General features: G+C 30.0%; 2 protein-coding genes across 2 annotated transcripts; both read left to right on the top strand.

Annotated features, from left to right (window-relative positions):
- Positions 1-976: 976 nt before the first annotated feature.
- LOC112737873 (cyclic nucleotide-gated ion channel 4) lies at positions 977-17,816 on the top strand. The gene is made up of 7 exons (XM_025788010.3): positions 977-2,017; positions 11,914-12,129; positions 13,748-14,064; positions 14,807-14,915; positions 15,717-15,953; positions 16,957-17,043; positions 17,112-17,816. The coding sequence occupies exons 1-7, from the start codon at positions 1,403-1,405 to the stop codon at positions 17,625-17,627; spliced, it is 2,097 nt and encodes a 698-aa protein (XP_025643795.1). The 5' UTR covers positions 977-1,402; the 3' UTR covers positions 17,628-17,816.
- A 746-nt stretch (positions 17,817-18,562) lies between these two features.
- Positions 18,563-23,431, top strand: LOC112733238 (uncharacterized). The gene has a single exon (XM_025782128.1). It carries the CDS (start codon positions 18,563-18,565, stop codon positions 23,429-23,431), a length of 4,869 nt encoding a protein of 1,622 aa, XP_025637913.1.
- Positions 23,432-24,751: the final 1,320 nt, after the last annotated feature.

The raw sequence follows: 24,751 nt of genomic DNA, 5'->3' as shown, positions 1-24,751 counted from the left end.
AAAGTTTATTAATCTGCTTTATCTATTTCAATGCTAGTATTGTGATTAAGGTTATTTATTTTGATATTAGTGTTAAAATTTACTGATATTATAGTTAGATAATAGACTTTGTGAATTAATTATTTTTTTATTGTGTCAAATTAAGATACTATTGTAATATTACTGATAAATTTTATAGTTTTTTTATATTAGTTATTTTTAGAAGTTGAGACTTGATTCTTCAACAAAAATTAATGAAGATATGTATTTTAAATTTTAATTTTTAATTTTTTATTATTTTATATTTTTTATTTACGTAAGACTGATTTTACCAAACCAATAATTTATCAATTAAACTAATAAATTAGTAATTTGATTGGTTTGATCACCAGTTTAATTCTGACAACTATGATGTCTCATATTTTTACGAAAGCCATTTGTCCAATTCTCCAAGAGATAATTAACTCCATTTACTGACAAAAAAATTGGGAGCCACTTAGATAAAGACGCTTAAAACGTCTTTTTTAAAAGATGTTTTTAAATAATTAAAATTTAATACATATAATTGATTAAACTATGTTATTTTTATCAAAATTAGATAAGATAAATTGATTTGGCTAAAAAATCGATAAACTATATCTTAAACCGGTCTAAATTAATATTTTTTTATAAAATATATATATATATATATATATATATATATATATATATATAAAAGAATCCTAAATTCTAACTTCTTTTTTTTTCTTTGTGTGTGATTATAGGGTTAGAATTTAGAATTTATAAAATTAAAAAAATATATAATAAAAATATTTTAATTATTTTTTATAAGATTGTTGTAGTTATTTTTTATAAAAAAGAATATTAATTTAAATTGGTTTAAAATTTTGTTTACCAATTTTTTAACCAAATCAATTTGTCTGATTTAATTTTGATAAAAATAATATAATTTAATCAATTATATGTATTAAATTTTAGTTAATAACAAACATCTTAAAAAAAAGATGTTTTAAACATCTTTATCAAAATATTTCTAGCGGATATTTGAACATTTTGGCAAATTCGGAACCGCAGGCACGGAAGAACTCACCTCAAGAATTAATCAAAGGGTCAAAAGTTATTACAAGGAATCAAATGCTGTCCACTTGTCATTCTATTATTGCTTGGTCAAGTTGTAGCCATGATAGCCATGGTATCCATAGTCATAGTAGAACTGGCCTAAAAATTATTACCGTAATGGTTTTTGTTTCTTTTAAATTTCCTACTCTTATCACACACACTCTCAGATACACACTTCTCCAATTATTTGCGTCTCTTCTACTCTGCTGTCTGCACACATCATACACCAGACTCTCACCACTCTCTCAAAACCTGTGCCCAAATAACTCCCTCAACAACCTTCTCTCTCCACCACCACACCACCATGTCCACCACCACCACCACAGAGCAAGACACGTCACGTGACTCTCACACGCACTTCTACTCCACCACCGGCAACAACGTCGTCACAGACGACGACGACAGCGACCTCGATGACGATGACCAGCAGCACCACCACAACTATGGCGAAGACAAAAGAGAATTCACCCAAAGAGCATGGTGCTGCAGATCCCGCGGCAGCAGGTGGAGGCAGTGGTGGCCAACGGGTAAAGTTCTGGACCCGAGGTCGAAATGGGTCCAAGAATGGAACAGAGTGTTTCTTCTGGTGTGCGCGACTGGTCTATTCGTGGACCCGTTGTTCTTCTATGTGCTCTCTGTGAGCGACACGTGTATGTGCCTCTTCGTGGATGGTTGGTTCGCCGTAACGGTAACGGTTCTGCGCTGCATGACGGACGCACTACACGTGTGGAACATGTGGCTGCAGCTCAAGATGGCGAAGAGGATCTTTGGTTTGGGTGCTGCCGCTGCCGGCGGTGGTGGTGATGGAAGCAGCGGAGGGGTGCTGAGGGACACTAACCCCCGTACTGTAGCTGTTGGGTATCTCAAGGCTAAGACTGGATTCTTCTTTGATATCTTTGTTATCCTTCCAATACCTCAGGTTACAATTATTTCTCAACTCTCTCTCTGTGTTTGCACATATTGTTCCCTCTCATAAAAAAATCCACTTAAAAAATTGAGAATTCAAGGGCCAATTTAACAACAGATTCAACATTAGAATACCGTTTAAGCTTAAAATGTTACTAGCATACTTCTAAATTACCAAATACAAAGCTTTTTTAAATACAAAAGTAATTAAAATTAAATGTATATGATGTTTTTTTTTTAATTTAGATTCTCTAAAATAAAAAAAAACTGATAAAATAATAAATTAAAATATAAAATTAATTTAACTATTATTAAATTTTTAATTTTTATAAAATGTATGTTTTATTAATTATTTTAAATATTGATCCTCATTTTTAATCACATTTGGGATATATACAACGCTATTCTATCTCTTTGAGAATTTATAGAATATTGCTATTTCAAAAAACCAAAAAAAAAACTGCTCCCCTTTTTTTCATGGTCATTAATTATTATTTATGTGTTTTGTCGCGTTATGTCGTAATAAGTTCGTAGTTTGGTACACAGGAGAAATGTTTCCATACCGTTTATTAATAACAGTAAAATGCTACTACAGACTTTTTTTTGTTAAAAATTTGGATTAGATAAACGGTAAGTTTATTTGTCCATTTAAATAAATAAGTTTATTTACTATAGACTTGCAAGCAATATCTCACTTTATCAATAAAATTAACTTTTCATTATTCAATCTGCCTAATATATTTATACAATTATTTTTTTGTTTTCTATAATACACTGGATGGCGATGGTATGTAAGAGATGACAAGGGCATGTGGAACATAGTTATGTATTTCTGAAGTGTTAATTGCGCATAGGCCTTATTGAATTTATAGTAGTAAGTGATAATGAACTAGGTTCTAAATAATACTTGAAGAGGATACTATTATGGTTTAATTTGAACTTAGCTAAGTGTTCGCAAATTTGATTTTAATTTGGATAAAGTTGATTTTGTTAGAAGTGACTCAATAATAAGCACGGACTATATATGTTTGCCTGCATTATTTATCTACATAGGAACGTTAATTTAATTTGATATGATGAATAATATTGAGTGGATGGTGATAAGTACAAAATAATAGTTCTAGAAGTTTAATTATATAAATAATTTTATAAAGAAATAACTCTTTTACAATTAATTTAAAAAATTATATAACTTGAACAACAACAACAATAGCTTAAAAAAAATATTTTTATTAATACAATGATAATTTATAATGGTTTATACTATCATCAATTTATATTCATTAATTAATTTAGATGATCATTTAAATACCCAAATTAAGCACACTAATATTGCTCAAGTTGATATGAAATCTAAAATGAAAAGAAAAAATTAAACTGATTTAAGACTTAAGTTATATACTTCAACTAATAGGCGCAGCATTTCTAAGAACTTCTTCATATTGGCAAAGGTGAAAATTATCATAATAATTTGAATAAGAACTATAAGTAGTAACACTTGACCTTTGAGCTAACTTCTAAAATATAATTGTATTCAGAGAAATATGAGGAGAATATCATATTTTATTAATATTAGTTAACACTTGACTAACACCTTAGTTTTATGCTAATATTAAATTTAGGATTTAAAATTTATGATTTAGAATTTAATATATATTTATTATTTAAAATATTGACTAAATATTAGTCAAAAATCAAAAGTGATAAATTTTGTTAGTCATGTAACATTTTCTTTTTATTATTAAGTATATTGCAAATATTGTTCCAAGGTGATGAAATTCGAATATCAACTTTTTATTTGCATAATAATTATGTAGAGCTTAGTTTTAAGACATTGATAATGTAAAATATTTTATATAATTATATAATTATATTAATTTTTTTGAATTATTATATATATAATTAATGTAAAAGACAATTAATTCTAATAATATGATATTATGAATTAGATGTAAATATAAAATTATTTTACAAATGATAATACATTAGAATTAAATTCAATTATATAAATATTGTTGTAACTCTAACCTAAAAAATACTTTAAAACTAAGACGAATAAATGTTCAACTGTGTTAAGACTTAAAGGGGTTAAATTTGATCAACTTTGTTTCCGACATCTGTTGTAATTGTAGCATGAACTTATAAATATGGTAAAAATAACTTTTTTTTTAATTGTTTATGTGTGGCTACAGTAAAAAAATGTAGAGTAATAATAAAAGTATAAATTATGAATAAAATTAAAAATCTAAAAAAATATATTAATAATTTCAACTAATATTAATTTAAAAGATATTAAATTTTTTAAATTAATACAAAATAAATATTTTTTTAAATCTCAATTTTACAATAAGTGTTATTTAAAGAATTCAAAAATAAATTAAAATTATTAGATTAAAATTAAATAATTAAAAATAAAATTTGATAGATTAAAATATAGATCTTTAAAAATAAAAAATTATTAAAAAAATTATAAAAATTATAAATAAAAAATTTAATTCGTAAAAAATTATTAAATTTGCAAATTAAAATGAAAAAGAATATTAAAATAATAAAATAGAAATAGAAAAATAATATTATAAAATTTATAAAAAAATAATGAAAAATAAAATAATTTTTAATAAAATTTTTGTTAAAAATTTAAATTTTAAACAAATTAAAAAATTACCATGAGAGTCAAATTAATGCTTTTAAGAATATAGTACTATTTTTTAATAAAGATAATATTTTTAATTTATGCTATGTGTTAAAATATAATACATAATAATTTAGTCCATAATCAGGATCAAATATATTTATTTAAAGACGTTTTGAACGTCTTTGACTGAGTTTTCGTTTTAAAATCTTTTAAAATTTGTATATTTATATATTCTGTATCCTATTGTATCTTGTATCTATGTGTGCGTATCATAATTCATTATCCACTTTATGTATGCAATATGCATAATTGCATATGTATGCCTATTTTATTAGAATAATTTTAAGGAGGTAATATTAAAAGGTAATCTTATTTAATTTAATATTTATAATTTTATATATAATATTTATAATAATATATTTAATATATTTAATATAATTAATTTATTTTAAAATAATTAATAAATATAATATAAAATAATTTTAGATTAATTTTTATTATTTTTCAAATATTTTTGTTTTATTATGATTAGTAAGGAGTCGTTATTATGATTCACCTGACTTTTTGTCTCTTCTTGTTGTCTTTAAATTTCAGATAAAAAGCCAAAATTGCACAAAACATTAAAATTTGATAAAATAATTTTAAATATGAAACCGATAAAAGTAAAAAATTAATATTATTTCAGTAAAAATAACAAAAAGTAAATTTTTCTTAAATGTCTAATAACTTATGTAATTAATCTTTTTTTACAAAAATATTTAAATAATTATTTAAGAAATACATATAAAAATTAATAAAAAAATAATTTCTAAAACTTTTTTATTTCTTTTAAAATATTTCGGTCATTCTCTCTATTTTACTGATCAGAATCCATTAAAATTTATTTTACAACTATGATAAGGATATACTAAAATTAATCACTAATATTAAATATATACATATTTAAATATAAAACACACATTAAAATTAAATTAAATTATACATATATAAATATACAAATATATAATAGTTAATTTTGATAAATAATTTTAGTGTGTAAATAATTTTTTGTTTAATTTATACTTTCATTTTAAATATATTATGATTATTTCCTCCATAATACGTCCCAATGATTCTGGGAGTAAATTAAATAACTTCCCTCCATAATTGGAGTATAGAAGTCATTTAATTATATATGACTCGACTTGAGTTATGTCTCAATCGACGTATATATACGAACAAACTGCATTTAAGAATAAATATCGACATCTGGTGATTAATCTTTTTTTTGAATTTAGGAAATTGCATATGGTTGTCAATTTAATTAATTTGTGATGGTATGTGTACCTGTATTTTTTCTTTAAAAACAAAAGGCTGTATGCTTCAGAATATGTACTGAGCATAATCACTCATTTTTATTATTTTTAATGTAACTTCTAACTATTATAAACAAATTGATTTTAATTTTGAGAAATCAAAATTATAATTTTTTTTTACACAATTATTTAATTGAAACATTTTTTTAGATGACACTTTGAGTAATATATACACGAAAACAGTTATTTTTGTTCTCTAATTTTAATATATTGATAGTATAAAGTTTGATTTAATAAAACTTTTATTTTTTAAAAGTAATTTATTACAACTAATTTTTAAAATATATATTTTAAAAGTTATAGTATTTATTGTTTAGTAAATCAAACTAGAAATATTTTTTAATAATAATAATAATAATAATAATAATAATAATAATGTGTTTAGTAAAATAATTTTTAAAATTTAAAAAGGCTGTAAAATATAAAGATAAGAGTAAATTTGAATATTATTAATATATAAAATTATATTAGACTTTTTAATTTTGATAATTACAAGTTAATTTAAAAAAAAAATTCTTTAAATACTTTTAAAAGCACTCATAACTTTTACAGATATAAACACAAATACAAACACAAATTAAACCCAATTTTATAATTTTTTTTATTTAACAAACACAAACAAAATACTTTTACTTTTTAAAACTTTAAACACTTCTTTAAAAAATTTTATTAAATTAAACATAAATCATTTTACATAATTATTCAATCATATACATTGAAACAAATTATTTTAGTCGATATGACAATTTGTAGTTAGTAAAAAATTCATTTACAAAATTAGTATATGAAAATTAAATTAAATTCTTATTTTTTATACCAACACAGTAAACTGAAAGTAAATTCATAAAAATAAAAACGCTTAGAGTATATATATATATATATATATATATATATAGAAAATTCCACTTTCCTCCCTTACGAGATGCTAAAATGATATTTTCCTCCCTTCTATTTTATAAATGTACATTCCCTTCCCTTCTAATTTTTAAAAAACCTCTTTTTTTAATCTATTTTAATTTTTTTTGTGTTAACTAATGTTAACTTTATCTATTTTTTAAGAAAAAATAAATTATTTTTTGAAAAAATACCCATTAACAAAAATTTTATTTTTTATCATTAAATTTTGCTTATCAAAATACCCTTTAATAAATTATTCTTTTATTGATTAAATTGTATTTTACCAAAATATTTTTAAAATAATTAATAATTAATTTTTTTTCTAAGATACCTACCTTTCAATAATTTTTTAATTATTAAATTGTGATTTTACTAAAAAAAATTTTAACAACTATTTTTATATTTACTATTAATTTTTTGATATCAATATATATTATTTTAACATTAAATAAAAAAATCTTACCACTGTTAATATGTGTAACAATTAATATATATTGATATTGAAAAATAATCTTACTAAAATTTTTTATTTAATGTTAAAATAATATATATAGATATCAAAAAATTAATAGTAAAATATAAAAAAATTGTTAACGAAAATTTTAGTAAAATTATAATTTAATAATTAAAAAATTATTGAAGGGTATTTTAGAAAAAAATAATATAATTATTAAATTTTTTTAAAAATATACTTTAATCAATAAAAGAATAATTTATTAAAGGATATTTTGGTAAACAAAATTTAATGATAAAAAATAAAATTTTTGCTAATGAGTATTTTTTTTAAAAAAAAAAATTCTTAAAAAATGGATAAAATTAATATTAGTTAACACAAAAAATTTAAAATGGATTAAAGAAGAGATTTTTTAAAAGTTAAAAGGGAGGAGAATGTACATTTATAAAATAAAGGAGAAAGAAGTGTCATTTTAGCATCTCGCACAAGAGGAAAGTGGAATTTTTCCATATATATATATATATATATATATATATATATATATATATATATATATATATATATATATATATATATAATGATTAAATGTATATGATCGATTGGTTGTAGTTACCCTTAGGAGTAGGTGCATAAGTACGTTTTAAAAACACGAGAAGTTTGTCGTTTGGTTTATTATTGTGCCCGGATTATTATATATACAGAATATATTTAAATTGTTCTTTAAAAATTTTGTTCGAGACATTTTCGTCTTAAAATAAATTTATTATAGTGAGGTCTGTAAAATTTACGAAAATAAATATATAAGTTCTTATATTATTCAGATTCATTATTTTCATTTAAAAAAATAAATTTTAAAAAATGTGATAAAAGAATATATATATATCTTATTTTTATTAAATTTAAATACTTCATCAAAATAAATTTTTCTGGACTAAAAACGTGGGTCTTAAAATTTTTTTGGACCTAATTGAAAATATAACCTTATATAGAAGACGGAATTGAAGAGAGGCTATTGTTGTTATATATTTTCTTATTAATTAGAAGGTGGTACACGCCTCTTATGTGATGGACCTCTGTGAACATGCTTTGCCTACACTATGAACAAAACAGAAACACACACACACTTAAGTATGTTACACGTAACATCAACTCATCTGGAACATGTGAGCCACAGGGAGAGATACCACCAATTTTGAAGCTTTGTCTTTGTCGCCATAGGATTCGGTGGTCCATAACGTTTGGATCACTTAGTGATTCTATAACAAAACATATTTTTTAAGTTTTTTTTAATAACTGTTACATAGTTTTTTAACTAATTTTAATTATAAATTGATCTCATATATTTTATATAATTATAAAAATAATTTTTTATTTTATAAATAATTAATTTATCATAAATCTATCATATTCATTAACAATAAAAAATAAAAACAATTTTTTGGCCATTACAATCGATTAAAATATTAAATTTGATTCGTCTCGTTCGCGAGGAATCATAAAATTGTGTTTTCTGCGAAAACCAATCGATTGGAATAATGAATCAATCGATTGAATTATATCTCAATCGATTGGATTACAGTTTACCACTAAACAATCGATTGAAAATTGCCAAAAGCATGGTTTTCACATAACTCAATCGATTGGTCATACGATCCAATCGATAGAACAATGAATAAAAATTGGATTTTTGTAATTAAATCGATTGTTTAGAATTTCCAATCGATTGAATGCTTCAAAACAACCTGAGTCTCACCAAATTCAATCGATTGCTTTTGTGACTCAATCGATTGAATTTACCCAAACAATATGAATTTGCCAATTTCAATCGATTGTAGTGTGTGTGAATTCAAATTCAATCGATTGAAATGATAATTCAATCGATTGGAACGCGATGTATTACGCCTATGTCAGTCTTGTTTTCGTTTTTAAAAATTATCTTCTTATTCATCTATCTTATCTTTAAAATTCTATCTTCCTTTTTTAAGGTTTTATTTTGAATTAGATACTCTAATCTTATTTTTTTTGGTTTTTTTGGTTTTCGATTTTCGGTTTTCGATTTTTTCATATTGGTTGGAGTATCTAATTCAAAATAAAACCTTAACAAAGGAAGATAGAATTTTAAAGATAAGATAGATGAATAAGAAGATAATTTTTAAAAACGAAAACAAGACTGACATAGGCGTAATACATCGCGTTCCAATCGATTGAATTATTATTTTAATCGATTGAATTTGAATTCACGCACACTACAATCGATTGAAATTGGCAAATTCATATTGTTTGGGTAAATTCAATCGATTGAGTTACAAAAGCAATCGATTGAATTTGGTGAGACCTAGGTTGTTTTGAAGCATTCAATCGATTGGAAATTCTAAACAATCGATTGAATTACAAAAATCCAATTTTTATTCATCGTTCCATCGATTGGATCGTATGACCAATCGATTGAGTTATGCGAAAACCATGCTTTTGGCAATTTTCAATTGATTGTTTAGTGGTAAACTGTAATCCAATCGATTGAGATATAATTCAATCGATTGATTCATTATTCCAATCGATTGATTCATTATTCCAATCGATTGGTTTTCGCAGAAAACACAATTTTATGATTCCTCGCGAACGAGACGAATCAAATTTAATATTTTAATCGATTATAATGGCCAAAAAATTGTTTTTGTTTTTGATTGTTAATGAACATGATAGATTTATGATAAATTAATTATTTATAAAATAAAAAATCGTTTTTATAATTATATAAAATATATGGAGTCAATTTATAATTAAAATTAGTTAAAGGACTATGTAGCAGTTGTTAGAAAAACTTAAAAAACATGTTTTGTTATGGGACCACTAAGTGGTCCAAACGTTCTGGAACCACCGAATCCTAAGCCGAGAGATTTATGTTAGGTATAGAGACATACAGAGTGGTCCCCTAGCTACTACTATCCGTATAAAGATAGATTGATGCTTGTTCTTCGTTTTCAATCTCAGTATTGTTTAATTGTTACACACTTACACGAACCAAGTTCAGGATACTGATGAACGTATTAAAAGGTTCCTAATCAAGGATTTAATTAGTTCATTATTTTTCTAATGAGTGTTTTTTTTCATTATTTTATTATTAAGTTTATTATTGTATGTGCCGGATGAAAAAAGGTGCTCACGAAAAAGTTGAAAATTAAGAGCTAATAACTAAGCTTGAAAACGTAACCTTTACGGTTGGTACCTGATGTATGTCTAAACATTTTTATGAGCAAAGGACAAATTTTGCTTTTTGAATACAACTGGCATAAAAAATAAAATAAAAGTATATATATATAGTAATGCAAAAAATTGTTCAGAAAAATAAAAAATCATACTTTATGACATTTAAAAATAGAAAAAATTCCACTTCCCTCTCGTGCGAGATGTTAAAATGACACTCCCCCTTCTATTTTATAAATGTACATTTTCCTCCCTTCTAATTTTTAAAAAACCTCATCTTTAATTAATTTTAAACTTTTTGTATTAACTAATGTTAACTTTATCCATTTTTTAAGAAAAAAATTATTTTAAAAAAAATACTCATTAGCAAAAATTTTATTTTTTATCGTTAAATTTTCTTATCAAAATATTTTTTAATAAATTATTCTTTTATTGATTAAATTATATTTTTAAAAAATTTAATAATTATATTATTTTTTCTAAAATACCCTTCAATAATTTTTTAATTATTAAATTATAATTTTACCAAAATTTTCGTTAACAATTTGTTTATATTTTACTATTAATTTTTTGATATCTATATATATTATTTTAACATTAAATAAAAATTTTTAGTAAGATTATTTTTCAATATCAATATATATTAATTGTTATATATATTAACAGTGGTAAGATTTTTTTATTTAATGTTAAAATAATATATATTAATATAAAAAATTAATAGTAAATATAAAAATAATTATTAACAAAAATTTTAGTAAAATTATAATTTAATAATTAAAAAATTATTGAAGGGTAGGTATCTTAGAAAAAAATAATTTAATTGTTAATTTTTTTAAAAATATTTTGGTAAAAATATAATTTAAGCAATTAAAGAATAATTTATTAAAGAGTATTTTGGTAAGCAAAATTTAATGATAAAAAATAAAATTTTTGTTAATGAGTATTTTTTAAAAAAATAATTTATTTTTTCTTAAAAAATGGATAAAGTTAATATTAGTTAACACAAAAAAATTAAAATGAATTAAAGATGAGGTTTTTTAAAAGTTAGAAGAGAGAAGAATATACATTTATAAAATAGAAGGGAGGGGAGTGTCATTTTAGCATCTTGCAGGGAAGGTGAGTGAAATTTTCTCTTAAAAATAATACTTACACACAAAATATCAATCATTAACTCAATCATTATATATTTATATTTAAATATATATGACATTTAATTTATTTTTAATGTATATTTTAATATATATGTTATTCAGGCGATTATTAATTTAATAGTTAATTTTTAGTGTATAGATAACATAATTATATTATATATATAATGCATGTTGTTCAGATTTGTGATATATTTAATGTGTGTTATTCAGATAGTGGTGTGGGTGGGAATCCCATCTTTGTTAGAGAAAGGGTCAGTGACATTGGTGATGACAGTGTTGCTGATAATGTTTCTGTTGCAATACCTTCCCAAAATATATCACGCAGTTTGCCATCTTCGAAGAATGCAGAACCTCTCTGGCCACATTTTTGGAACCGTTTGGTGGGGTATTGCTCTTAACATGATTGCCTATTTTGTCGCCTCTCATGTAAGTTTCTTCACAGATCCATATACCTCTCCCTACATTCACATGCATCAACCATCATTTATTCAACTCCATAAATTTTATTTTAATTAATTTATTAGGACCATCAAAACGGGTTAAATCTATCGAACCAATCCGTTTACCCATTTAAATAGGCAGATTTTGCCTCTAAAATTAAACCTATTTAAATTTTGGACTAAACGGGATGAGTCCGATTAACCAAAAAATATGACCGGTTAAACGGGTGGTCCAGTTATTTTTTTCTTGCATTTTTTCTAAAAAAAATAGCACTTTTAGCCAATAGTTCTCTCGATCCGACCTGAAAATTCGATCCATCAACTAAAAAAACTTATTTTTTAAAGTTTTTTTTATCTAAAAGTAATATTTTTTGTCAATATTTTTCAAAAAATAAAATAAAAAGATAAACAAATTAATCCATCGGGCTGGCCATAAACAGTCCAAGTTGAAAAATTATGACCCGCAAATAAAACGGACTTAATGGGCCAGTCTTAAATAGCCCATACTAACCCGTTTGACAACCCTATAATTTACCCTTTTTATAATATATGAGTAAACAAGCTACAAATTAAATGCCTCTCAATAATAAACAATTTTTATTCCTCTAGAAATTTTAAAAAAATATTTTTGTCAGATATATTAATTTATTCATTACATTTATCAAATTTTTAATATTTTTGTTGATGAATATGTCCTAGTATAATTTATAATATAAGATGATTAAATTAAAAAAAATATCATTATAAGGTAAAATAATCTTTTTTTAAAACGATAGAAAAATCAATCTATTTGATGATGATAATTTTTGAAAACTTCTAGAATAATAAAATTTTGTTAACAATTAAAATATCTAGTCTGAAAAAAAAATCTTAATTTTTTTTGGGATAAAGTATTAAATTAATCCCTTACGGCCTAATCCTGTTTTAATCCTTAAGATTTAAAGTGTTTTATTTGAATCTAAAAAAATTTTATTTAAATTCAATGTAGTCGTGTTGTCAACGTTAAATAATTAACGGCACCGCTCCACTAAATCTTAATGTCTTTCCCTAAAGAGATACAAACTCGAGAGGCACAAAATCAGCAGCAGATGTATCACCGCGAGCCACTAGCCTTGGTTTGAGCACATGGAGAATATCTTTGAGAACTCGCTTTTTGCAGAAAAGTTTGCCGATACCGACGATGACAAGGTCATCGTCACCTCTACTGCGGAGAATTTTCCTTGACAACCCAAAAATTTGGTTATATAAGTTTTTCATGTTTGAAAACTAAATTTTGTTAATTATTTAACATTTACTTTACGGTAGTATTATATTAAAACTAAATAAATTTTTTTTGTTTAAATATGATACTTTAAACTTTAAAGACTAAAATAGAATTAGACCAAAACGTATAGTCCAATTTAATATTTTATCCTTTTTTTTTTCTATTTAAAGAATTAGTAGAGAATAAAGATATATATTATTGTTCTAGTATTGTTTCCTCCTCTTCTTAATATATTGTTATGTTATTAACTTATTATTGAAAAGAAATTATTTTAAAATTATATTGTATTATTGATGAGTTACTTATACGAGTGAGTGATATAGACAAAATGAATTTACAGGCAGCAGGGGCATGTTGGTACTTGTTAGGAATCCAGAGAGCAGCAAAGTGCCTGAAAGAACAGTGTGCAAGAACAGATGGTTGTGGATCAAGGATTCTTTCATGCAAAGATGCAATATACTATGGAAGCACAAGAAGCTTGGTTAGTGACAGAGCAAGGTTGGCTTGGGCAGGGAACAGGGAAGCAAGGTCCATTTGCTTAGATGGGTCTGACAAGTATAACTATGGAGCTTATAAGTGGACTGTTCAACTTGTCACCAATGATAATCGATTGGAAAAGATACTTTTCCCTATCTTCTGGGGCCTAATGACTCTCAGGTACATTCAATACTTGATTTTGCATGATGATGATTGATGACTAAAATATTATACTTTTGAGCTTATTTGGTTTTGTCCTTTCTATAATTATTCATTGGCTCATTGATTCTGTGCTGCGTGGTGAAGCCTGAGAATTATTATGTTTTATGTAGATTCATTGCCTAGAATGTCTCGAGAATATTTGGACCCTCTTATTTTGCACGAAATTTTCATGTAGTACAATGATGATATAATCTCACTAAGATCCTAGCTAGTTATTAGTTTTAGGTGAAAACTCAGGTGAAGTCGACTTCACGTGAAGTTGATATTTGAAAGCCGTTGGATGAAAATTTAGTCAAATCAGTCAAATCATCTAACGGCTCTCAGGTATTAACTTCACGTGAAGTGACTTCACCTGAGTTTCCACCTTAGTTTTATTCTCTATTTAGTACGTACATACCTTTTGCATTGCTTTTGATGAAAATCTTTCCTCTGCTTTAATTTGTAAGGTTCTTAAATATATTCATCTTGATATATGTTTCGGAATTAAAATTTTAAAAACAAGGCAAGAAACAAGAAATGTTGTATTGGGTATAATAAAAAGTACTAAATGGGTCAAAGGCAGAAACTAGATAAGGCATGTTGTGCACATATATGGTGCACAGCATTGCTATTTCTTCTGTTTGACTGTTTCTTCTGGACTGTTATTGTACTTGCTTGATTGCTTCATAGTTCCTCAATCTTTGTCCTTTTTTTTTTCCAGCACTTTTGGTAACCTAGAGAGCACAACAGAATGGCTAGAAGTAGTTTTTAACATCATTGTCTTGACCAGTGGTCTTCTTCTTGTCACCATGTTAATTGGAAACATCAAGGTAAATAAAACACATTTAACATTGCCACAGTCATCCATATGATATGAAACTTCTATTTATTTTTTTCTGAGTAGATGATCAAATTCATTTCACTCATTTTTTAAATTTGTTTCTGGAAGATTTTTTTATTTAAATTTTTTCTTAAAATTTTTTTAATTAATCATGTTAATGTTTCTACTACTTCCATTGCTAATAACGTTAAAATTTACTGATGTGGCGTATTAAATAATACCACATAGACCATAGCATACCATAATAGTTCTAATTAGTGGTTAACATAATAATTTTATACAATTAAATCAAATCAATCCCAAATTGAAGCTGACCTTGAGACATTAAAATCTCTTAATTTAAAATTAATTGATCTAATTTTATAAATTTATCATGTTAGTATCCAACTAGGATTATCATGTGTGTGTTGTGACGACGTATTATATTAGCAAACTCTGACTTTATGAACAAAGAAAGTGACGGAAGAACTAATGTGATTAACTTAAAATTTTTTAGGGACGAATTTAATTAAAAAAATCTTTCTTAAAATAATGTTAGGAAGACAATAATTTATTTAATTTAATATCCCATATATATAATATCAGTAATTATATATTTATTACATCTAAAATTATATTCGTCTATTTCAACAGTAACTATAAAGTGCAAAATAAAAAAAAATTTGGATTATTTTCAATTAATTTTTATTATCTTCCAAACATTTTTATCTGCCCTTGATTTAAATATACTACAATTAGTTATATTAATGTTAATATTATATGGAACTATATATGTGAATGTACGGAGCAGGTGTTTTTGCATGCAACAACATCAAAAAAGCAAGCAATGCAACTGAAGATGAGGAACATTGAATGGTGGATGAGGAAGAGGCGGCTGCCGCACGGGTTACGGCAGAGAGTGCGAACGTATGAACGGCATCGTTGGGCCGCCATGCGCGGCGTTGATGAGTGTGAGATGACCAGCAATTTGCCTGAAGGGCTAAGAAGAGACATCAAGTATCATCTTTGTTTGGATTTGGTCAAGCAGGTAAAAAGTCAAAACTCTTCCTCCTCATGTCACCAATAAAGTATTCCAAGGTTTTTACTTTTTAGGTGTTTCACCAACATTGGTTTCCAATGAGTTGGTCATTGATCGTTATTATATTTGAGATCCACTTAACGTTTAAAATGATTGAAATACTAATATTCTTGAAACATTTAAAATTATTTCTGAATATTTAAACATACCAGACAAAAAAAAAAGAAAAGAAAAATGCATGTTTAATTTCGAGTTGGAAAGATATTTATAAAAAAAAAAAATCTAAAGAGTAAAAGAGACTTAACTTACGTGTCAAATGATTCATCTAACGACTCTCAACTATTAAATTCACGTAGAGTAAACTGCACCTGAATTTTCACCTTATTTTTTACTTCAAAATTAAAACTTGTTCTAGTTAAAACTTTTCACCGTGACATGTATGTATGATTTTAAAATTAATGGATCATTAATAATATTAATTAGGTTGAAGAGTAGATTTTCTCAATAAACGAATTTATAATCATCAGAGGATAAAGTAGGTTTTTAATTTTTAGTAGGATTTAAGATTTAAAATTTAAAATACGAATTTTCATTTGAAGATATCTATTTTCAATTAGAAGAAATAATCATTCTCTTTACTATTGAGTTATTATTTACTTTAAAAAAAATATTTGTGTTATTTTCTATATACACTTTTCTTATTCATATTTTTGTTATGGCATTAATATTTTTATCTTCTCTCATTTTTTATCAATCACTTCTATTATTAAAAACAAGAAAATATACAAGAGATATACACCAAAAATATCTCAATTTTTTTAGACTTGTTTTTTCTCTCTCAGTTTTCTCCCCTCGCCTTTGGAACACAGAGGCAAAATTTGATAACCGATAAACCTATTATCTGGGCCATCAAATAAAAACATGTCAGTGGCCCAACAATATCTATGTTCGTGAAACGTAGGCCTTGAATACCAACCAACACTACTAACACTTGCTCAATGCTTTCGTTTAGGTGCCACTATTTCAGCACATGGATGAACTTGTCCTAGAGAACATTTGTGACCGCGTGAAGTCTCTCATATTCACAAAGGGAGAAACAGTAAGCTCTACAACAATGTAGCATTATTGTGCTAAATTTTATATTAATTATTACTTATGATGGTGCAGATAGCCAAAGAGGGAGACCCAGTCCAAAGAATGCTATTTGTAGTAAGGGGTCACCTTCAAAGCAGCCAACTTCTAAGAGATGGTGTGGAAAGTTGTTGCATGTTAGGTCCCGGAAACTTCAGCGGAGACGAACTCCTTTCGTGGTGTTTAAGGCGGCCCTTCATCGAGCGCCTTCCGCCGTCTTCATCCACTCTTGTAACACTAGAAACCACCGAGGCATTCGGCCTAGAAGCCGAGGATGTGAAATATGTTACACAGCATTTTAGATATACTTTTGTGAAGGAAAAAGTGAAAAGAAGTGCCAGGTATTATTCGCCAGGATGGCGAACATGGGCTGCCGTGGCGATTCAATTGGCGTGGAGGAGGTACAAGCATCGGTTGACTTTGACTTCCTTGTCTTTTATAATGCCAAGGAGGCCTGTGTTACGTTCCTCTTCCATGGGAGAAGACAGGCTTAGGCTCTATACAGCATTGTTAACCTCTCCAAAGCCTAATCAGGAAGATTATGACTTCTGAGAACGGGAGATATACTATTATATATATGCTCATCATGTCAGATTTATTTGGCTAATTTTCACAGTGGAGTATGAGAAATTGGCTGTGTATATGTGTGTGTTTATGTCCACCATCCTATTACTCAATCATTTGTTCAACGTTTTAGATTTCTTTTAAATAAATGTAGTTCAATATTTCACATCTTTTAAACTTCGGATTAATATTTTATCCTACCATATTTCTTTTATTAACTAATGGTATATATTTGTAAATATACACTTCTATTTTAAATTGTTTTAGACAAATTTTACCAACAAGGTCGAAATTTCATTTTTTATAATTATAATTCTGTATTTTCTATAAAAAAAATTATATTTACTAATTCTTTTTCTTCTAAAATATTACAGTTGATATGGTCATAATAAATGAGCTATAACTCGGCATAACCCGTTACGAACCTATTATTCACGAGCTATAACTCGGCATTTACCCGTTATGGACTCACCATTCAATTGCTATAAACTCGGCATAGTCCGTTATAAACTCATCTCTTCATGAGTCGTAAGACAGTCAAATATAACCGACAATATAACGTTATGAAAGTAGAAATACGTTATCACTCTTGATGAACGACTTAAAATGACAAAAGCGTAACGGACCCATGGCCGACCATATATAAAGCAAGGTAAAATGTTCTTTTAGGGTAGATTCCGAATAAAATAAGATACTGACTTAAGCTTCGGAGTGCCTTTGCAGGTACACTCCCCTCCTCTTCACGGCTCATACTTTCACATCACCATACAAAGGAAAAGCTCGGACTCAAGAGTTGGAAGCCCAGCCTCCGAGGATATAACTCGGTTAACACTTTGATTTCGCAAGCAAGATCAATTGGTGCCCACCGTAGGGCCGAAGATATAAAATTTTCTCTTTTGGTCCCATTTTTTCTGTTTATATCCATGGCTGACGCACCACCTCCTTCAATATCCGAACTCATGCGGATGGTAGCCGAGCTACAGCAGGCCAATCAGCGGATAGCTGACGAAAACCAAATAATGGCCACCCAAATCGCCGAACTGAACCATGTTCGGACGGAACACAACGACGCTCACCACCAGCAACCAGAGGATGATGAGCATCACTCACCCTCTCATGTCTCGGAGACTATCCGAGCTGATGTAATTCACCCCGAAGATGAAAAAGAAGGAACTGATGATCTTGTGGGACCCTTCACCAAGGAGGTGATGAACTTCGAGTTGTCGAAGAGATTCACTCTACCACTAACCCTCACACCTTATGATGGCCTCGGAGACCCGAAGAAATTTCTCAAGAAGTTTCGATCAATAATGATCGTTAACGGTGCATCCGACACTGTTTTATGCCGTTGTTTTCCAAATTATTTAGACGGCCTTGCACTTGATTGGTTGTGTGCTTTACCTGCAGGTTCTATTTCGCGATTTCAACAACTAGCCAAGCTGTTCGAAGAGCACTTTGCCGGATCCGCAATATATTTGCATGACTCTGACTATCTGAACACTATTAAGCAGGGGCAGAACGAAAGCCTGAAAGACTATATGGCTCGCTTCACTAAAATAGCCATCAGCATACCTGATCTCCACCCAGAAGTCCATTTGCACGCACTTAAAAGCGGCCTCAGATCTGGAAAGTTCCAAGAAACCATTGCAATAGCAAAGCCAAAAACCCTGGCCGAATTCCGGAAAAAAGCAAAAGGACAAATCGATATCGAGGAGCTCAGACAAGCTCGGAAATCTGACAGAACAACCTACAGAGACGACGATAAAACTCCAACTAGTAAGAAAAGTTTTAAACTAACCCCTCGTTTTGACTCTTATACACAGTTTAATACTAAGCGAGAGGACATCATCAAAGAGATTCTACATTCAAAACTCATCAAACCACCAAGAAAGGCCGGAACATATCAAAACACTAAGAACGCAGATAAATCAAAATACTGTGCCTTCCACCAAAAGCACGGCCACACCACTGATGACTGTGTAATAGCAAAGGACCTCTTGGAACGCTTAGCTCGGCAAGGTCACCTCGATAAGTACATCGGAGGTCACATCCAAAAACGTCCCATATCTTCCAGGACCGAAGACTCATCTGAACAACAATACCGAGGAAAAGAGAAGGTGTCGGCGAACAATTACGAAAAACCACGAGGAATCATTAATTATATTTCAGGAGGATACGCGAGTGGAGGCTCCTCAAACTCGGCGAGAAAGAGGTCATTCCGATCAATATGCTCGTTAGATGGCCCACAAAGTGACACACAAAATCCAACACAACTCCCGCAGCTCACATTCACACAAGCAGACTACATCTCTAGTATACAGAACTTGGATGACCCCGTTGTTATAACTCTTCAGTTGGGAGACCTACTGGTAAAAAAAGTACTGCTAGATCCCGGAAGTAGTGCCGACGTCTTGTTCTACTCCACATTTCAAAAAATGAAGCTCAGTAACAACATCCTCCAGTCAACAGGGGGAGATCTGGTCGGCTTCTCCGGCGAACGAGTCCCAATAATAGGGTCAGTGTGGTTACAAACCACACTGGGTGAGCATCCTCTTTCAAAAACTTGTGATATACAATTTTTAGTAGTAGATTGCTTCAGTCCATACAACATTATCCTTGGTCGCCCTTTCTTAAACAAGTTCGGCGCCATTGTTTCTACAGTTCATCTGTGTGTTAAGTTCCCTTTGCAGGACGATCATGTCGTCACAATCCATGGAGATCATAAGGAAGCTCGGCAGTGTTACAACATCGGCATGAAATTCCAAAATAATTCAAAACAACAAGTCAACAGTATCGACCTCACACACAAAAGCTCGGCAATCGCCGACTTAGACCCAAGAGCCGATTTCCGAGAAAGGCCAACTCCCTCTGACGACTTACAAAAGGTTTATTTCAACAACGACCCTAACAAATTCACTTTTGTAGGTAGGTCAATAAGCAAGGAAGAATTAAAAGTCATCACCACCTTCCTACAAGATCAAGCCGACCTTTTTGCATGGAAACCTTCGGATATGCCCGGCATAGACCCGCAAATCATCAGCCATAAGCTGGCTATAAACTCGTCTACAAAGCCAGTGCAACAAAAGAAACGAAAACTCGGCGACGAAAAGCGAAAGGCGTCTTTGGAGGAGACACAAAAACTAATAAGCGCCGAATTCATCGAAGAGATCAGATTTACCACCTGGCTCACCAACGTGGTTATGGTAAGAAAACAAAATGGTAAGTGGCGCATGTGCGTCAATTTTACTGATTTAAACAAAGCATGTCCAAAAGACTCGTATCCCCTACCATCCATAGACTCTTTGGTAGATAACGCTTCCGGTTATGCTACCTTAAGTTTCATGGATGCATATTCAGGGTACAACCAAATACTTATGCACCCCTCCGATCAATGTAAAATAGCTTTTATTACTGACTTCGGAAACTACTGTTATAAGGTTATGCCTTTTGGATTAAAGAATGCAGGGGCGACCTACCAACGCCTTATGGATAAAGTTTTCGCCAAACAAATCGGCAGAAACATTGAGGTTTATGTAGATGATATGGTCGCCAAAACAAAAGTCGGCAACAATCATCTTGACGACCTAACAGAAATATTCGCCCAGATACGCCATTACAACATGCGCCTGAACCCAGAAAAATGCGCTTTTTGTGTACAAGGTGGTAAGTTCTTGGGATTTTTGTTAACAAACAGAGGTATCGAGGCAAACCCTGACAAATGCCGAGCAGTTTTGGAAATGACAAGTCCTAAGACTGTCAAAGAAGTCCAGCGCCTCACAGGAAGGCTTGCTGCTTTATCAAGATTTGTACCTTGTTTAGCTTTGAAGTCTAATCCTTTTTTTCAAACAATTAAAAAGAAAAACAAATTCCAATGGACCGACGATTGCGAGAGAGCTTTTAACACACTAAAAACAAATCTCTCGCAACCGCCGATTCTACAAAAACCCCTCCAAGGGGAACATTTATTTCTATACCTTTCAGTAACTAATTGGGCGATAAGCTCGGCTCTTGTCATAGAAAGAAACAAAATTCAGCAACCGGTCTACTTCGTCAGCAAAACACTCCACAACGCTGAGCTTAATTATCCGAGAATAGAGAAGCTGACCTTAGCATTAGTCTTCTCAGCACGAAGACTCCGACCTTATTTTCAAAGTCATGTCATCAATGTCAAGACAGACCACCCACTACGACAAGTCCTACACAAGCCAGACATTGCAGGAAGACTCATAAAGTGGTCGATCGAACTGTCCGAGTTCGACATCAGATATCAATCCAGAGGGGCAATAAAATCACAGTTCTTAGCCGACTTTATTGCAGAACTTACGATACCATCGGAGGAGGACCACACAAAACACTGGACTCTATACATAGATGGCTCATCCAACAAAGAAGGATGTGGAGCTGGAATACGACTCGAAGCCGAAGATGGCACTGTACTCGAGCACTCCTTACACCTATCTTTCAAGGCTAGCAACAACCAATCCGAGTATGAAGCCCTGGTCGCAGGACTACAGCTTTGTTTAGAACTTCAAATATACACAATCAAAATATATTGTGACTCTTTGTTGGTTGTTCAACAGGTAAACGACCAGTTTCAAGTAAGAGACCCCCTTCTATCCAAATATTTATTATTAGTCAAAAATTTAATTTCACAATTTAAAGAATTTGAAATACAACACATTCCAAGAGAACAAAATCAAAGAGATGATATTTTATCTAAGCTCGGCAGTACTCAATCCAAGATATCTACATTGCATCAATTTACTATAAACTCTCCTAACATTGACCTAACAAAAGTGCTAAGTGTTACTCAGGAAAGTGATTGGCGAACAGATTTCATAACTTATCTACAAACATCGCACATTCCAGAGACCGTCAAAAATGTCAAAAGGTTCCGAAGACAAGCCACATTTTTTACACTACTTAACGGAGCCTTATACAGACGAGGATATACTCATCCTTTACTCAAATGTCTCAGCAGATCCAAAGCAGAAATAGCACTGTCAGAAGCACATGAGGGGATCTGCGGAACACATACAGGAGCTCGGAGCCTTTCATCCAAAATCCTCCGCGCTGGTTTCTTCTGGCCATCACTGAAGCAAGACAGTGAAAACAAGGTCAGGGCCTGTATAAATTGCCAGAAGCACGCCCCTACCATCCACATTCCAGCTGAGGATATGCATCACAGCGACGTCACATGGCCTTTCCACCAATGGGGACTAGACATCCTCGGCCCGTTCCCTACGGCGCCGGGCCAGGTAAAATTTCTAATAGTCGCCATTGACTACTTTTCAAAATGGATCGAAGCTCAACCGTTAGCTAAAATAACATCACAACAAATGATATCCTTTGTTTGGAAGAACATTATTTGCCGTTTTGGCATTCCTCATCATATCATAACTGACAATGGTCGCCAGTTTGCCGATCAAAAGTTCCAATCTTTTTTACAGAATCTCAAAGTCAAACAGCATTTCGCTTCTGTTGAACATCCTCAGACGAACGGACTAGCAGAAGCGGTGAACAAAGTGATCTTGCACGCACTTAAGAAGAAGCTGGATGACGCAAAAGGGCTATGGGCCGACCTCATACCTGAAGTCCTATGGGGTTACAACACAACCCCCCAATCATCAACAAAAGAGACACCATTCCGACTTGTCTATGGTTCCGAAGCAATGATACCACTAGAAATCTCCCAAAGCTCAATTAGAACACAGCTCGTCGACCACAATGAAGCCCGGCGCACCGAACTAGATATCATTGAAGAAGTCCGAGATATAGCAACACTAAGGTAACGCGCCGCACATCAAACAATAGCTCGGCACTACAATAAATCGGTAAAAAGCCGAACATTCAACAAAGGAGATTTGGTCGTTCGAAAGACAGAACTCGCCCGACGACCACCATCCCATGGCAAGCTCGCCGCAAACTGGGAGGGACCATATCGAGTCACACAAGTCCTCGGCAATGGAGCATATAAACTCGAAACTCTAACTGGTACAGTCCTACCCAACACTTGGAATGTAGCCTCCTTAAAGAAATTTTATAGTTAAAATTCAGGGACAAGCTAGTACTCTTTTTCCTACTACCAAGATTTTATCCCCAATGGGTTTTGCTTGGAGAGGTTTTAACGAGGCTGGCCTACCTGAACCTTTGTATCCAAAGGATTACCAATACTAGTATATGATTTACTTCACTCCCCTTAATAACAGTCTTCTCAATACATTACTGCAATGTTTGCTTTTGCAATAACAATCACACATACAGTTTCATCTATCATTTCAAACAAAATAACAAATATCCTCCACTAATTTCAATCCGAGAATAAATCGGCAGTCAGGAATATTCTTAACAGAAAATTCCCTTCAATTACGCAGCGGCCTATGAAACAATTAAAATCCAAATCGGCCACAAATTAACAACAACTCAAACAAACTCTATTAACAAGCTACAAAATAGCTATCAAATTGTTCACCAACTACCAAATAGCATTCACCCATCAGTTTTTCAAAAAGCAGTCAAGCATAAACAACACTACACATAAAAACCAAAATTACAATAAACACATTAAACATTCTCTGCCTTATCCTCGGCAACACCATCATCTTCAACCATTTTGCCATCTCGGACAATCTTCCCAGGGTCCAGCTCAGAAAGATTAGCATCAGGCAAAAGAAACTTCGCTTGCAAAGACGCCCTCTCAAAACCTTCAACAAACGAATCTAAGATCTCATCACTCTTCTTCTTTTCCATTTCCTTAAGCTTAACAGTCACCTCAATCAGCCGAGCTTCCATGCTCGCCAGGTTCGCTTCCTTCTTCTTCAAATCTTCCACATCATTGGTATAGTTCTCTTTTGTCTCCTTCAATTGCTTTTTAGTTTCAGCCAACTTGTTCTGAAGATCCGAAACAGAACCCTTAGACTTACTCAACTCCTCTTTCAACAACAAAACCTCCTTGTCCTCCACCAACACCTTCTTGTGCTTCAACTCCTGACTACGACCTAAACTAGCTAACCTCAAACCAACCACCTACAAAAACACAAACAATATATATATATATATATATATATATATATATATATATATATATATATATATATCAAAATTTCCAACAA

Source organism: Arachis hypogaea, chromosome 13 (assembly GCF_003086295.3).
Source record: "Arachis hypogaea cultivar Tifrunner chromosome 13, arahy.Tifrunner.gnm2.J5K5, whole genome shotgun sequence".
NCBI lineage: Eukaryota > Viridiplantae > Streptophyta > Magnoliopsida > Fabales > Fabaceae > Arachis > Arachis hypogaea.
The sequence above is the reverse complement of the archived record's forward strand: the minus strand, read 5'-3'. Positions and strand labels throughout refer to the sequence as shown.

Excerpts from the sequence above, each read along its gene's own strand:
- LOC112737873 (XM_025788010.3), top strand. The coding sequence starts at position 1,403 with ATGTCCACCACCACCACCACAGAGCAAGACACGTCACGTGACTCTCAC. Across the intron at positions 2,018-11,913 it reads TTATCCTTCCAATACCTCAG|ATAGTGGTGTGGGTGGGAAT; the intron begins GTTACAATTATT and ends TGTGTTATTCAG. Across the intron at positions 14,916-15,716 it reads TGTTAATTGGAAACATCAAG|GTGTTTTTGCATGCAACAAC; the intron begins GTAAATAAAACA and ends TGTACGGAGCAG.
- LOC112733238 (XM_025782128.1), top strand. The coding sequence starts at position 18,563 with ATGGCTGACGCACCACCTCCTTCAATATCCGAACTCATGCGGATGGTA.